Source organism: Schistocerca nitens, chromosome 3, assembly GCF_023898315.1.
Source record: "Schistocerca nitens isolate TAMUIC-IGC-003100 chromosome 3, iqSchNite1.1, whole genome shotgun sequence".
NCBI lineage: Eukaryota > Metazoa > Arthropoda > Insecta > Orthoptera > Acrididae > Schistocerca > Schistocerca nitens.
In genome coordinates this window covers 871,798,077-871,813,790 of record NC_064616.1, presented here as the reverse complement: position 1 = coordinate 871,813,790, position 15,714 = coordinate 871,798,077, and the positions used below count along the sequence as shown (strand labels likewise).

At 38.1% G+C, this 15,714-nt stretch overlaps 1 protein-coding gene across 1 annotated transcript in view; it reads right to left on the bottom strand.

Annotated features, from left to right (window-relative positions):
• Positions 1–15,714, bottom strand: part of LOC126249795 (P-selectin-like) — an 81,607-nt gene that overhangs the window by 63,503 nt on the left and 2,390 nt on the right. Inside the window, exons 2-5 of the mRNA XM_049951483.1 lie at positions 7,604–7,810; positions 6,240–6,464; positions 5,762–5,956; positions 3,778–3,972 (exon numbers count right to left, since the gene is read on the bottom strand). Coding sequence (XP_049807440.1) covers positions 3,778–3,972; positions 5,762–5,956; positions 6,240–6,464; positions 7,604–7,810 — 822 coding nt within the window. The remainder of the gene's footprint in view (positions 1–3,777; positions 3,973–5,761; positions 5,957–6,239; positions 6,465–7,603; positions 7,811–15,714) is intronic.

Genomic DNA, 15,714 nt, shown 5'->3' with positions numbered 1-15,714 from the left:
TTGCCATACCAATCGCAACACGGCATTGTCGACTATGGCAGTCACTTCCCGAATTCTTGCACAGAGCTCTGCTACATCATGTGGTAGAGGCAGTACATACACCAGATCTTTAATGTGCCCCCCCCCCCCCACAGAAGAAAGTCTCATGGAGTGAGTTTTGGTGATCAGCGAGGCCATTTCATGAAACAGCTGTCCCCTTCTGTAGCACGGCTGATCCGCCGATGCAGCAGCTCCATGTTCGGGAACCCCCAAATTCATGATGAAGATGCGGTGGAGCGCCATCCTGCTGAAAGTTGAATGGAGAGTCTGATTGCATTTGAGGCATCAGCCATTGCTCCAACATGTCCAAGTAGGAATATCCAGTGACAGTGCTCTCGGCAAAGAAGAATGGCCCATACAGTTTTCAACATGACAAGGCACAAAAAACATTTACCTTTGGGTCAATGCTTTGTACCCCAGATTCAACAATTATGCCTGTTCACTTTCCCACTAGTGTGAAAATTGGCTTTGTCACTAAAAATTAAGTGATCAACAATGCCATCTCCATCCACATTCAAGTGTTGCAACTGCGAACAAAATTCAAAACGGTTGTCTTTGTTGTTGTCATTGACCTTCTGCACTAGCTCCAATTTGAATGGTTTCATATACAGCTTCTGTTGCTGGACTTTCTATACTGTCATTGGAGCCATTTTGAGTTCACGGGATGCACAACACACCGATTTCTTTGAACTCTGTATGAATGAATCTCGTACGTTCTCCACATTCACTTCACTCACACTGGGACATTCGTTTCTTTTTGCTGGGGACAAGGAACCTGTCATAACAAATTTGTTGTGCCAGTGGTAAATGGCCTTCCTTGTTGGTGGCTTCTTGCTGTACTTGGTTCTAAACATCCGTTGAACAGCTGTAGCACACTTGTTTTTGTCGAATTCCAACACAGAAAGCTCGCTCCGCACCTGAACTTGCCGTGTTTGCAACTAGCCCTGACTATCAGCAAACTATCAAACTATGCTGTGACGGTATACATGAAGATAAAAACTTTCAAGATTTCTCTTCAAAATCACATATGTATGATATGTGTACAATGTTTGGTTTTTTGTGCAATAAGTAATTGAAAGTGTTCCTGGACTTTATGTACACCCTGTATGTATCATCTGTGTCTCATTTACAAAGAAAAATGTTTGAGATTTATTACTCCTTGCAAAAGTTGCAGTGTGAGACATACGTCTAGCATAGCCTTAATCATGAAAGATGGGGGCCGCTATAAATGGCTGGCAGGGAAGTCAATGTACACCATCTGCCCAAAAAGTTCCAAGACTGATCATGTTCCTGGTGTACAATAAATGTCAGTGCAGTCTGCAGGGTCTATGGTAGCAGCTTGAACTATAACTGTAAACAACAGCTGTGCATTTGACCAGTCAGTGGTAAGCAGCCAAGGTTATGTAGTGAATGTGCAACCATAATATGCTGAAATTGTTGTGTGGCAAATCACAGTCAAGCAACATCTTCAAACCATGTGCTCAAGACACTCTCCAGAATATTTTGAAGATGAGAAAAGTGCATGCATAGTTTGCCTTCACATTGACTCACCAAAAAGAACCAATTATATGTGCATTTCTACCATGATTTCATTGAAACAAAAAATATGGATAATTCTTTTCAGGAAAAAATGATCACAGGTGACAAGACTTCATGTTATCAACACAAAGCTACTACAGAACAATAAAATGCAGAAATTCACATAAAAGGTCAATACTTTGATGATGTAATCAACATTCAAGCCAATGTGGAAGAAGAACATCCCAAAGAAGGACTTTTCTGACAGTTTCACATGGTTGTATGAATATTCTATGCATTGTACTCAAGTAAGGGGAGACTATGTAGCACAGACAAAGCATTAAAATCACCATCTTAATCTTTCCCTCTTTTTTATTAATCCAGTTTCAAAACTTTTTGGACTGACAGGATTATGAGGTGGCATTCAAAATTTTCAGGACTGGTGCTGCCATCTAGAAAGTAGGAGTAGTAGATCTTTGCACCACTATGTGGCAAGAGCTGCATATCTGATGAGTCAGTGTGTGGAGTGGCATTCAGCTGCAAGGACGTGTTGCGTGTCCACAGTGATTTCCATAATACTCTGTGCTTGGTGTGTGGTGATTTACAATGGATCCATGAACAGAACAGCACGTGTGCATCAAATTCTGTGCAAATCTTGCGAAAAGTGCTACGGAGACCCTTTCAATGATTCAACAAGTGTTTGGGGGACAGAGCTTGAGCCTTACATGTGAGTATGAGTGGCATTCAGTTCAGGGCTGGCTGTATAGATGCTGAAGATGATGCTCACACTGGAAGGCCCATTAGCCGCACAACACCAGACATTGTTGCCAAACTTCAAAACAACTGGTTCATGTGGATCGACATCAAACCATTTAAGACCTTGCAGATGAAGTGGGTATTGGTTATGGAACATGTCAACGAATGTTGACTGATGAATCGGGCATGTATTGTGTCACCACAAAATTTGTGCCAAGGATCTTGACTGCCAATCAGAAGACACAGCATGTTGAAGTGTGCACGGACCTTCGTCAGACCGCATATGATGATCCAACATTCTTGTCATGGGTCATCACTGGCGGCAAGAGATGGATTTATGCTTATGACTCAGAGACAAAGCTGCAATCGTCCCAGTGGAAGAGCCCGGGCTCTCCAAGACCCAAAATCAAGACAAGTGAAGAGCAAAGTGGAGAGCATGATCATCATTTTCTTTGATACCAAGGGAATTATGCACAAAGAATTCATCCCACCCAACCAAACAGTGAATTCTGCATACTACAACATGGCAGTTGTACCCCACCCACCATATTCAGCAAAAATGGTTCAAATGGCTCTGAGCACTATGGGACTCAACTGCTGTGGTCATAAGTCCCCTAGAACTTAGAACTACTTAAACCTAACTAACATAAGGACAGCACACAACACCCAGCCATCACGAGGCAGAGAAAATCCCTGATCCCGCCGGGAATTGAACCCGGGAACCTGGGCGTGGGAAGCGAGAACGCTACCGCACGACCACGAGATGTGGGCCATACTCAGCAGATTTGGCACCTTGCAACTTTGTGCTATTCCCAAAACTGAAACTCAAGTTGAAAGGCATTGGTTCTACACAACAGAGAGGATTCTAGAAGCATCGCTGGCGGTGATAAACACCCTCAAAGAACAACTTTCAGAAAATGTTTGACCAGTGGCAGAAGGGCTGGGACCAGTGTGTATGTGCAGATGGGAACTACTTCGAGGGTGATGGTGATCATTAGTCCAAAGGTAAGGTTTTCAGCAGATGGCAACACCATTCCCAAAAATTTTGGATAGCACCTCGTGTTAAGAAGCCCACATTCTTCATGAGAACACTGAGCGGAAACAATGTCCATGTGTTTATACCAAATCAGAGTTTGTCATTTCTGTGATCCAAACAAATGTGTTTTGTGATTACCCTTGGAGATCTTAGGAGCAGTTTATCCTCCTAACCAGCAGCTAGCCAGTTAACTTTCCCCTTATCTAAATTCCTATTTGATTTTTGAAAAAAAAAAATAAATTACTAACACTACTTAAGTAATACTCACTTTAATAAGAACTGAATGTATTGTTATTTTGGAGAGAAACTTCTATATTGAGGAAAGTCTCAATAAATAATAAAAATTACTAATGGCTGATATTACATGAATTCATTAGTGGGTAAAATGTTCTATTTTGAGGTATGTCTGAAATAATTACTGTACTTACTTTTGCATTCAGGAAGATTATTCAAACCATCTGTGCCATCCCAGCCATCAGCAGTGCATGTAACTGTAGCACTTCCACTAAGTTCATATCCATCTTTGCAAACAAGGCTACATTCATCTCCTATTTCACTGTGTGTCTGAGAACACAATGGAGGGTCCCAGTATTGTCCTTTACCATCCTTCAATAGAGCACAACCTGAAATAAAATTGATGAATTATCACTGATGGTCACATTTACTATTGTATGATGACAGAACAAAATTTGAATTAATATGTCAGGATTATTACAAAATTTATTGGTAGCATTTTCAATTTATTACAGCTAAATGAAGACATATCCCAGATTAATATAAAATGAATACTTATTAACATTAAATTTAATTTTAGGAAATTCCTAAAAATAAGTTTTCCAATCCCATTGTACAGGATGGGCGTATGGGCAGGCGGTGGGTGTTATGGAATAATAAGGTAATTTTTAGAGAAAGGCCATTTATTGGCTAAAGCAGGTTGAAAAGGGCTACATAAATTTGGTGAACATTGTTTGCGAAGCTACCGAAGTTGTTGTCTGCCAAACCTAAGTCCACAGTGCCGCAGCACTGGGAGAACCAAGAATACAAGAGAGTGCGGGCCCGGCGACGGGCGGCCGGGTATGTTCGATGCACCACGTGGCTTCCTCCGCCCTGATTGGTCAGGACCGAGCAAACTGTGTGGGCGGCATGGAACTTTCCAGAGCGTTGCCTGCTAAGCGATGCCTGGGGTGGCGTTACCTCGTCAGCACAGGAGAGAGGCGCGTGAACAAGGTGCCCTTTCTCAGTGTTGACTTCCTGTTACTAGACCGTGGGACGAAAGAATTTACAGGCAGCTAACACTGCCGGCCGTGGCTTGGCAACAATGGAAAAATGAAGTTACCGGTTGGAGGCTCATATAATAAAGTAAAATCCCTTATTGTATGGCTCATCCTTTACACCACAGTAGTCTATAGGTGACCATTGGACAATGTAATGTTCCTGTTCACATTTATTACATAAATTAAGACATTATTTCACATATTGGATTGTACCATGAATATAAAGGGGTTATTGGCAAGTTGAAGTAAAGTAGCTTTTTGGGCAGTAAATGGTACAATCTTATGTTAATACTTGTCCTGATGTATTAGGTTGTCAATCATTTTTGATCAAATTAACACATCATTCACATTCACTGTAAGATATATAGCATTAGCTATGTCTATTGTATTGCACGATATGCAAGCCTCAGCCTGGTGTATTATAACAGCTTAGGAGTAACTTATCTTTCCAACCAGCAACTATAATTATTAATTTCTGATTTATTTATTTTGTGTTCTGGTGATCCACATTCTAAATGTATCACAGGATATGGAACATGTCAGTGTCACATTAAAGTATCTACAACTTAAGTTCTATTACAGAAAAATAAATTTACAGATAATTAAATATTACAGAAAAAATAAATATTACAGAAAATAAATATTAGTGAAAATTTATTATAGAAAAATAATGTTCCTATAAGAGTAAACAATGCTTGAAGCATAATTGCAGAATTCATTCTTTTGCACAGATTGAGGGTGTGGTTTGACCAGTTTAATTTGCTTTTAATATGTAAGCCCAGGTATTTTGAACTGTTCACCACAGCTATCTCCTGTTCACCTAGTTTTTTTTCATATTTCTTCATCTTTAGAGGTTGTGTGTAACTGTATACAGTTTTTTACTATAATTAAAAGGTTACTCTTCCCTTTTCTACCTTTATTGTTCTCCTGATGAAGGAATTACAAGTTCCAAAATTTAGTATTCTGTTTCTATAATCACCTCTAGCAGCTTTCCTTGAGTTGTTACTGTTTAAATGTATGGATTATAAGCATTTTATGAAAAAGTTAAATTACTAACAACTAGTATTCCATTTAAATACAGCAAGAAGCAGATAAATGTTCTTTTTGGAGGTAAATTTGTAATAGTTACTGCACTTACTTTTGCAATCAGGTATTTTATTCAAACCAGCAGTGCCATTCCAGCCATCAAGAGTGCATGTGATTGTAGCACTTCCACTAAGTTCATATCCATCTTTGCAAATAAGGCTACATTCATCTCCAATTTCGCTGAAAGTCTGAGAACACAAAGGAGGATCCCAGTATTGTCGTTCACCATCCTTCAACTGAGCACAACCTGAAATATAATTGATGAATTATTTGATATGCTTACAGTAACTGTTTCAGTACATAAAAATTGAATTAATATGTCAAGGGCATTATAATACCTTAATTTTTTCACTCTCATTATAAAAATAAAGAAATAAGTTATGACTCTGGAGGGTTAATGTTCAGAATAAATTTTGGTAAGTACAATATTATATTAACCTCCATTTTTATTTGTTGAAAATAACAATAATAACTACAGGAAAACAATTCATGAAGACTAAGGAAATTGTGTTAAATGTAGGATAATTTACCACGTTCACAGACAAAATTCCTCTTCCATTCACAGTTGAGATCTGATAAAATTGGTCTAGTAATGAATCTTCTGTTTATTGTTAAACATAAATTGTCTGCACTAATATCGACAGACCATGGAGGATAGCCATCACTTCCTATATCACTTGGTATTTTTACCTCAGTTGGAACCCACATCCAGTTTCCTTCAATGTATCTTCCACCTATCCAAATATTCTGGTAAGCTGAAAAGATAAATAATTTAGTTTTACATTGTCTTCAAAATCTATGAGAACTGGAAATAAAATATTCCCCATATTGATATTGTTTCAAGGGTCATAAAATACACAGTCAATGAACAAAGCTTTCCATGTCTTAGATTTAACTGACTGCTCAAAGTATTGTACTATTGGCATCTTATATTTATATTGTAAGTCATCATATCAGCCATTTGACATATTTACACAAAATGAGAGTATATACATTGTGGAACAATATGAATTAAATGATCATTTTATTCCTCTGAGGATTATGATTTACTCTAGGCACCACAGTTTATTATACAAATGTCTGTGTGTCTGTACTTTCAGTAAGAGGCAATTCTCATGTTTGAAGTCCAAAGTAGATTTCACAAGTTGTATCTGGCTGGTTGTACAAGTAATTGTTAAGTTCATACACATGCAGTATTTTCAGTTGATATATTGGGTAAACAACTTATATTTTTCCTTCATTCTATTGCAGTTTGCCTTTGTGTGACAGTTATTTATGGTGAATATGACTAAATATTTCCACCAGTTGTGTACTCTGGCAGCTGATTAAATTTTTCAACCCAAGAGGACATAATGCTGGAATGATACCTCATCATTAATATAAAATAAGTACTGTCCGGTAGTGAGAGAGAAAAATTTATACAGTGGTGTCATGATTTAGAGGAGTTTATTTTCTTCTTTCCTGTGAATTTCATCTTCTTTATCTTCAAGTTGCAGATAAATATAAAAGTTTATGACACTTCCCATTCATTAGTGACACAAATCTACATAAACTTTGGTCATACTCTGAAATGTGATTGAACATATTTATAATTAAACTGCTGTCAAATATCCTTTCATGTAACGTCATTGTCCAGATTTCTGAAATCTTCAGCAATCCTGAGAATAGCAAAATGTCTACTTGTCAAAAGACTACAAAATCTGGAGACTGCTACTTTACAGAATAGTGAAGACCAGTTAAAAATAATTATTTGTAACTCTAAAACCATAAAGCTTCAAGTTCAAAGACAGATTGGACATAGAACTTCATTTTAAATGAAATGCAGTTATTTCAAAAATATCATATGTATAAATACTCATAACTGAAAATACTGTAATATGATGAAATAACTTACGGTGAAAGAAACACAATCCACCAGCCATAGCTTCAGTAATGAATTGAGTTTCAGCCATGTCTTCCAAGATTGCAAGATATCCCCCTTCATTTGAGCAGATTTGTGCAGCTTCCTCCCATGTCATACGCTCACGATGGAATGTATATTTGTGCCCTTTATAAATATATGTCTCTCTGTCAACAGCAACCAATCTTCTGTCATCAGGTGCTGAAAAAAATATAGTGAAAATTAACCAGTTAATGTGGAAAGATGTAAATAATTTTTCAATGTTCCGTAAATAACACATTAATATTGAACTGGTACTTTATTTTAAAATAGTGTAGTTTGTCTTATTCTACAAAATGAGGTGCCTCTATTACATGGAGATTTATTCTCTTAAATTAATATCTGACATAAATCCACTGTTTATAGTTTTTCCTTGTTTTTAATTTTGTTGTTCAAAATTTAGAGGTGTGTCTTAGTGTTACTTGCAATGTCATAATCACTTACTTTGACCAATACTATTGCCCACATTTCAGTACATTTACCACTGCGAAGACTCTTCTTACGTTTTTTGAACATGCTGTTCCCTAACTATTCTGTCTTAAATGCTGTATTAAGCATCTGATAGAAAGATAGTTCTACACTTTTTTCATTTTTTAAGGCTTGTTGTTTAAATTTTGGTTACTCAGTACTATTGTCAATGACACAGTCGTGTAGTTTAACTGAGAACCATTATTTTATTTTATATTAACCACTTAAAGTTTATGTGTTTCTTTTCCTGGTAGTTATTTTATTTCATCTTACAGAGTTAATAATCGATCAGTAGGAATGTTTATACATTCTTTGGATGCAGAAGGAGCTTCCCATGTTTTTCAGGTAGTGAGAACCTTTTTTGTTTACGTTGACCAGCATCACACTTATGTCTCTAAAAACTGCTTGCAACATATGTATATAGCGAACAATTACACATTTGAGAGTGGCATGTCAGTAAGTGCTGTGTGAGGGGTCAGAAGATGACTGAGTTACATAATTTGCTTGAATGGCATGGAGTTATTAATTGGATAAACTGCAATGGATGGACATAGGCAAACTAGTAGCAACCCAAACTCAGCTACACGAGGTGGAGTGGTTCAATGATCATCCTCTTGTTGTTCATAGGCAGAGGCAATAATTCATAACTACAGGTTTGATGTACAGAATGACTATCCAAGTGCATTGAAGAGCTGATAATCAATATTTATGAATAAGTGGTAACCATATTCATAATCATGCTGCAGCCATTGATAGGGTTACAAAATTGAATATGGTGCACATTTGTCTTAATGAATGTGGTGCATATGTGGAGTGACCAGACATACATGTTAATGGCTGTCCTAAGTCACAGCAGCTACACTGAGAAGATTCAGGGCCTACTAGATGATGACTCTTATAGGAATATCAATGCAAATCTGATATAGGTGGAGAGAAAGACCAGGACACTTCTCATGGACTCAGATTTACCCCCAAGGATTATCAGTTGTTACCATAAGTATCTGTACCACCAAGATTTTATGGATGCCCTAAGATCCACAAAGAAGGTATACCATTACACCCTATTATCAGAGACATCAGAGCTCCCACATATTTGTTGGCAAAATAGCTGAAAGACACATTCACTGCATACATGAGTAAATGCCCAAATAACTCCTGCAATTCTGCGGATTTTATGAAATGCCTCAACAACTTTGGCTTGAAGGATTCAGACGTCCTGATGAGCTTATGACATTATTTTGATATTCAACAGGGTGCCTCTAAGAAAATCAGTAGCACTCATTAGTTAGTGTATCGTCCTTTACAGGCATTGGCTGACCACGACATATTTTCTTTTTAATGGATACTACTGTGAACAGATGGAGGGAGGCACAATCTGCAGCCCACTCTTGACTCTGGTTGCCAATCTGTATGTGGAACACTCATCCAAATGGAAATTTATTTCCTTTTTTCAGTATGTGGATGACATGTTTTTCATATGTCCCGATGGAAGAGACAGACTCCATGACTTACTTGCATGTTGAAATTCCGTACATCCCAACAACAAATTCATTGTGGAGACCAAGGTAGAGGGAAGACTACCTTTCCTAAATGTCACAGTTAAGAGATCAGATGGCACCATGGGCCACAGTGTGAAAGTGAACATCAAATTTTTCATTGAGACAAGGCTATCAGCAGAAGTGGGACAGGAAAGAAAATGACTGCTGTTGTTCTCTGTATACATAAATGATTTGATGGACAGGTGGGCACCAATCTGTAGTTGTTTGTCAATGATGTTGTGGTGTATGGTAAGGTATACAAGATTACTTAGATAAAATTTCCAGTTTGTGTGATGAATGGTCATTAGTTCTAAATGTGGTAAAATGTAGGCTAAATAGGAAGAACAAACCTCTAATGTTCAGATACAATATTACTAGTGACCTTCATGACACAGTCAAGTTGTTTGAATATCTAGGCAAAACGCTTGAAAGCGATATGAAATGGAATGAGTATGTGAGAACTGTAGTAGGGAAGATGAATGGTTGACTTCAGACTATTGGGAGAATTTTAGGAAAAAGTTGTTCACCTGTAAAGGAGACTTCATATAGGACATTGGTGCAACCTATTCTTGTAGTACTTCTCAAGTGTTTTGGATCTGTACCAGGTTGGACTGAAGGAATACAGTGAAGCAATTCAGAGACAGTCTGCTATATCTGTTACCAGTAGGTTTGAACAACATGTGTTATGAAGACGCTTTGGGAACTTAAATGGGAATCCCTGGAGGGAAGGCAATGTTCCTTTTGAGAAACACTATTGAGAAAATTTAGATAACTGGCATTTGAAGCTGAGTGCCAAATGAATCTACTGCTGACAACAAATATTGTGTGTAAGGACTACAAAGACACTAAGCAATAAATTAGAGCTCATATGGAGGCATACAGATAGACATTTTCCCACTCTCTATTTGCTAGGGGAACAGGAATGGAAATGACTAGTAGTGGTACAGGGTACCCTCTGTCATGCACTGTATCTATGTAGATGTGGATGTAGAATTGTACATAAATGCAGACAGCAGTCACCAGCCTGCACAGAGCAATACTGAGTAAATCTGAGTCCTTGAGAAGTATCCTGGTCTTGCTCCCCACCTTCTTGGCAGGGCCAGTATTGATCTTCCAGTAGGAGTCATCATCTAGTATGCTCTGAATCTTCCCAGTGTAGTCCTTGTGAGTTTGGACATCATTGTGTTACCTTTGTCCATAGGTAAGACAAGAAGATCAGGGTGCTCTCTCATGTCACAGATAGCTTCCACCTCTCTGCTGGTGATGTTTGGCTTTGTAGGTTTGGTTGTGGGAGCAAAGTTAAGTCCCCTGTCCAAACCTGAAACTACATCATCTCTTGGCTGTATTATTGTAAGAATGGTGACAACTTTGCTGGGGTCTGCTAGTGATAGTTGTCTGTGAGATGAATAAATTTTAATTCTTGACATTATATGGCCTTCTTATGAGTCAAATCGGCTGCTGCCCTCATGACACCATCCAACTACCCCCAGGTTCAGGAATTAAAATAGTAGGCCACTTTTGAATGTGGGTTAAATAGCTCCTGAGTGGTGGTTCCCCAGGCTCCAGCTATTAAAGTTCCTCTCAATTGATATATCTTAACAATTCAGTGATTACAGTGCACTGTTTGTCTCACATAATAGAATACAGATGCACCAGGATTTTACCATAGATGTTGAAAGACAGGGACAGTGTCATTCCATTGAAATTCAAAACAGGAACGACTGTATCAACCAGGACTGTGGCCATAGTCTCAGAAAGTCTTAGGAACCAGTAATGGGCTTAATAAAGAAGACAGTCAGCAAACACTATGAGCTCAGCAAACACTACCAGCCCATTGCCAGGGAGAATGGCATGTCTACATCCGTCCTGTCACATCCATGGCATTTGTATCAATGCATATTTCCTCTAATAGTTCTGTTTTGATATGTGTGTGTTGAATGTTCTGGTGAAATATTTGTAATTCTTTCTTCAGCATAGTTTTAACCATATGAGATGTACTAATCAGTTATCATGTTTTGTCTGCTTCTCCTGTGATACAGTTGTTAGTGTTCCTCTAGCTCACATCCTAAGCTATCAATTTCCAAGTGGTTTCTCTGACATGAAAATATTTACACTGATTACTAAGATACTGACACTAACACATGTGTTCATGTTTGCAAAATAGACCCAAAGAACAGGAAACAAGAGGTATCACACAACTGGACTTGCAGGCATGTGAGCCCTCTTGCCAAACTGCAGCACAAATACTGTGGGCACAGCTAGTACAATGTAGCTGCACAAATGTGTGTGTGGGTGTGTGTGTGTGTGTGGGTGGGTGGGTGGGTGTCAACACTTTCAAGAACTCTGTCCCTATGTTCTGTTTCTATGTTTGGGTGGTGTCTTCCTTTTACATTACAGAAGTTCAGTGCTACTGTCATTTCTTTGTTTATAATTAGCTTGTTGTAGCTGAACCACTGTTCCACATTGTTCATTGTTTGGATAGTCTTTTAGTTTTTCTTCTGTTTTACCACTAATAAGGAAGCTTGTATCGTCTGCAAATTGGAGGGTAGTTTGGCAATACTTGTTGTACATAAGATCATTGACACAGAGGAGAAACAGAATGGGTCCTAATACTGACCCTTGAGGGACACCATATTTCACATTTTCATACCCTGAATTTTGCTGATTTCGTTATGGTCAGTATATTGCACTTCAACCACATAGGTATGTCTTGAGCCACTCATTGGATATACCTCTAATTCCTAACTGGTCAAGCTTCTGCAGTAGGGCATTATGGTCAATGACGTCAAAAGCTTTAGATAAATCAAGACATATGCCTGTCACAAACTCACTTGTATCCAGTTTAGTATAGATTTCATTAAGAAATTCAAATATTGCACTTTCAGTTGAATAGCCTTTACTGAAGCCATGCTGTGAAGGAGAGAGAATTTTATTTTTATTTAGGAAATCAGACAATCTCTTATAAAAAACTTTTTCTAAAATTTTAGAAAATACAGGCAGTAGGGCTATTGGTCTATAATTTGAAACACATTCTGGATTTCCTTTTTTGAACAGGGGTTTCAGCTTTGCTGTTTTTAAGCATGAAGGGAAGGTTCCTGATGCCAGTGAGCTGTTGCACAAATGTGTCAAGGGTTCAGCTAAGGCAAGACAGCAGTTTTTAATAATTGCATCTGGTATTCCATCAATTCCACTTGAGTACCCTGTTTTCAAGGTTTTTATAACTGATAAAATTTCTTCAGAATTTGTGGGTGAAAGGAACAAAGATGTAGACACATTTCTCACACTATTGCATGATGGAGGTGATATTTTGTTGTGTTCTTCCAGTCCACTCACCAACTGTTCACTTACGTTTGCAAAATATTTGTTGAAGGTCCCTGCAATTTCTGTTGGGCAATAAATCATTTGTCCTTCATAACATAAGTTCATATTTTATATTGTTTAGTTTCACTTGTTGTTTGATTTTTTATAACTTCCCATATAGCTTTAGATTTGTTTTTTGAATTTTCGATGTATTTGTCATTTTCCATTGTTTTAGCTTTCCTTACAATATTTTTGAGGATCCTCTTGTAATTCTTCAGGTACAAATGAAATTCATGAGGCATGTTCTGTGTCTTTGCAATAGCGTGTAATCTTTTTTTCTCTGCAAAAGATATTCTAATACCTGTTGTAATCCATTTGTTGCTTTTGAAGTTAGGTTGACATTTTTGCCTTTTTAATGGCAATGCAGCTTCAAAGTATGACATGAAGACTTCCATGAATTTTTCAAACTTTTTGTTAGTATTTTCACAAGTATACACTTCATACCAAGTTTCTTCACTTAGTCTCTGTACAAAAAGGTTTATTTGTTTGTTAGTGAATTTCCTTGCTTCTTTTACAAGTTCCTCTTTCTCAGTTGTTTCACTTAGGGTGTGCAAAGCAATAAACTGTGCATAGTGATCACTGAAGCTAGTATTAAGATTTCCGGCACAGAAATTGTGATTTACATTTGTGTTTATTAACATCTGATCAATTGTTGAGCTAGTTGTTGGTGTAACTCTTGTTGGAGAGTCTATGGTGGCTTTTATGTTATATGTTTCCAGTAGAAAATACAGGCAGTAGGGCTGTTCCACTCGTGGATCGCGCGAGGGAAAAACGACTGTCTAAACGCCTCAGTATGAGCCCTTATTTCCCTTATCTTTGAATGATGATCATTATGCGATTTGAAAGTTGGTGGTAATAATATATGCTCTACATACTCGATGAAGATTGGATTTTGGAATTTAGTGAGCAGCCCCTTCTGTTTAGCGCGTCGTCTATCTGCAAGTGTGCCCCACTTCAAACTTTGTATGAACTTTCTTCATGCTCTCGCGATGGCTAAATATACCAGTCACGAGTCTTGCCACTCTTCTTTGGACATCCTCAATCTCTTGAAACAGACCCAACTGGTAAGGGTCCCATACAGAGCAATACTCTAACACTGAATGAACTAATGTATTGTAAGCCATTTCCTTTGTTGAAGGACTGCATCGCTTCAGGATTCTAGCAATAAACCGCAATCTAGTCTTTGCCTTACCCGTTTCTTGTGTAATCTGATCATTCCATTTGAGATCATTTCGAATAGTCACAACCAGGTACTTGACTGATGTTACCGCTTCCAAAGACTGATAATTTATTTTGTACTCATACATTAATGGGGATTTTCGCCTAGTTATATGCAGTAGGTTAAACTTACTAATATTGAGAGATAACTGCCAGTCATTACACCATGCATTTATTTTCTGCAAATTCTCATTGATTTGTTCACAACTTTCATGTGATACTACTTTCCTGTAGACTGCAGCATCATCAGCAAACAGTCTAAGGCCACTGTCAATACCATCAACCAGATCGTTTATGTAAATCGTAAAACGCAGAGGACCTATTACACTGCCCTGGGGCACACCTGAAGTTACTCTTGTTTCTGTTGAAGTTACCCCATTCAGGACGACATACTGCTCCCTGTCTGTTAGAAAACTTTCTATCCAACTGCATATGTCATTGGATAGACTGTAAGCGCGCACTTTTTGTAGCAAGCGACAGTGTGGAACTGAGTCAAATGCCTTTAGAAAGTCGAGAAATATGGCATCAACCTGGGAGCCGGTATCTAGAGCATGTCGTATATCATGCACAAATAGGGCCGCTGTTTCCTGAAACCGTGCTGGTTTCTGCAGATGAGCTTCTCAGAATCTAGAAAGGTCATTATGTCTGAATACAAAATATGTTCCACGATTCTACAACAAATTGATATCACTGAAATTGGCCAGTAATTATGTGCATCCGATTTTCTACCCTTTTTATAGACTGCTATGACCTGGGCCTTCTTCCAGTCGCGTGGAACTTTCTGCCATTCCAAAGATCTCTGATAGATGACGGATAAGAATGGTGCTATATTTGTAGCATAGTCAACATAAAATCTCACTGGGATACTGTCTGGGCCAGATGCCTTTCTGGCGTCTAAGGATCTTAACTGTTTTACAGTCCCAGATACACTAAACACTATGTCAGCCATCCTTTCCTTTGTTCGATAATTGAAAGGGGGAATGGTGCTGCAGTCCTCTATCGTAAACGAGTTTTTGAAAGCTAGGTTTAGAATTTTGGCCTTCTGTTTATCATAATCAGTTACATTACCCATACTGTCAGCAAGAGAAGGTATTGAATTATTTGTAGTGTTCATAGATTTTACGTAAGACCAAAAATTTTTGGGGTTGTTTTTAGAATCTGCAGATAAAATATTGCTTTCAAATTCGTTAAAAGGGTCTCTCATTGTCCTTCTGACAGCTGCTTTCATTTTGCATAATTTCTGTTTGTCAGTGGGGCAGTGACTACATTTAAAATGACTGTGCAAAATTCTCTGCTTTCTCAGCAACTTCCTAATATGTTTGTTGTACCAAGGTGGAACCTTTCCCTCCCCTATACTTTTGCTAGGCACATACGTCTCTAGCACATGGTGGACAATACCTTTAAATTCTGACCAAAGATGCTCAATATCTTTGTGTCCCACAGTGAATGCTTGGAGCTGACTATGAAGATATTCATTAATGA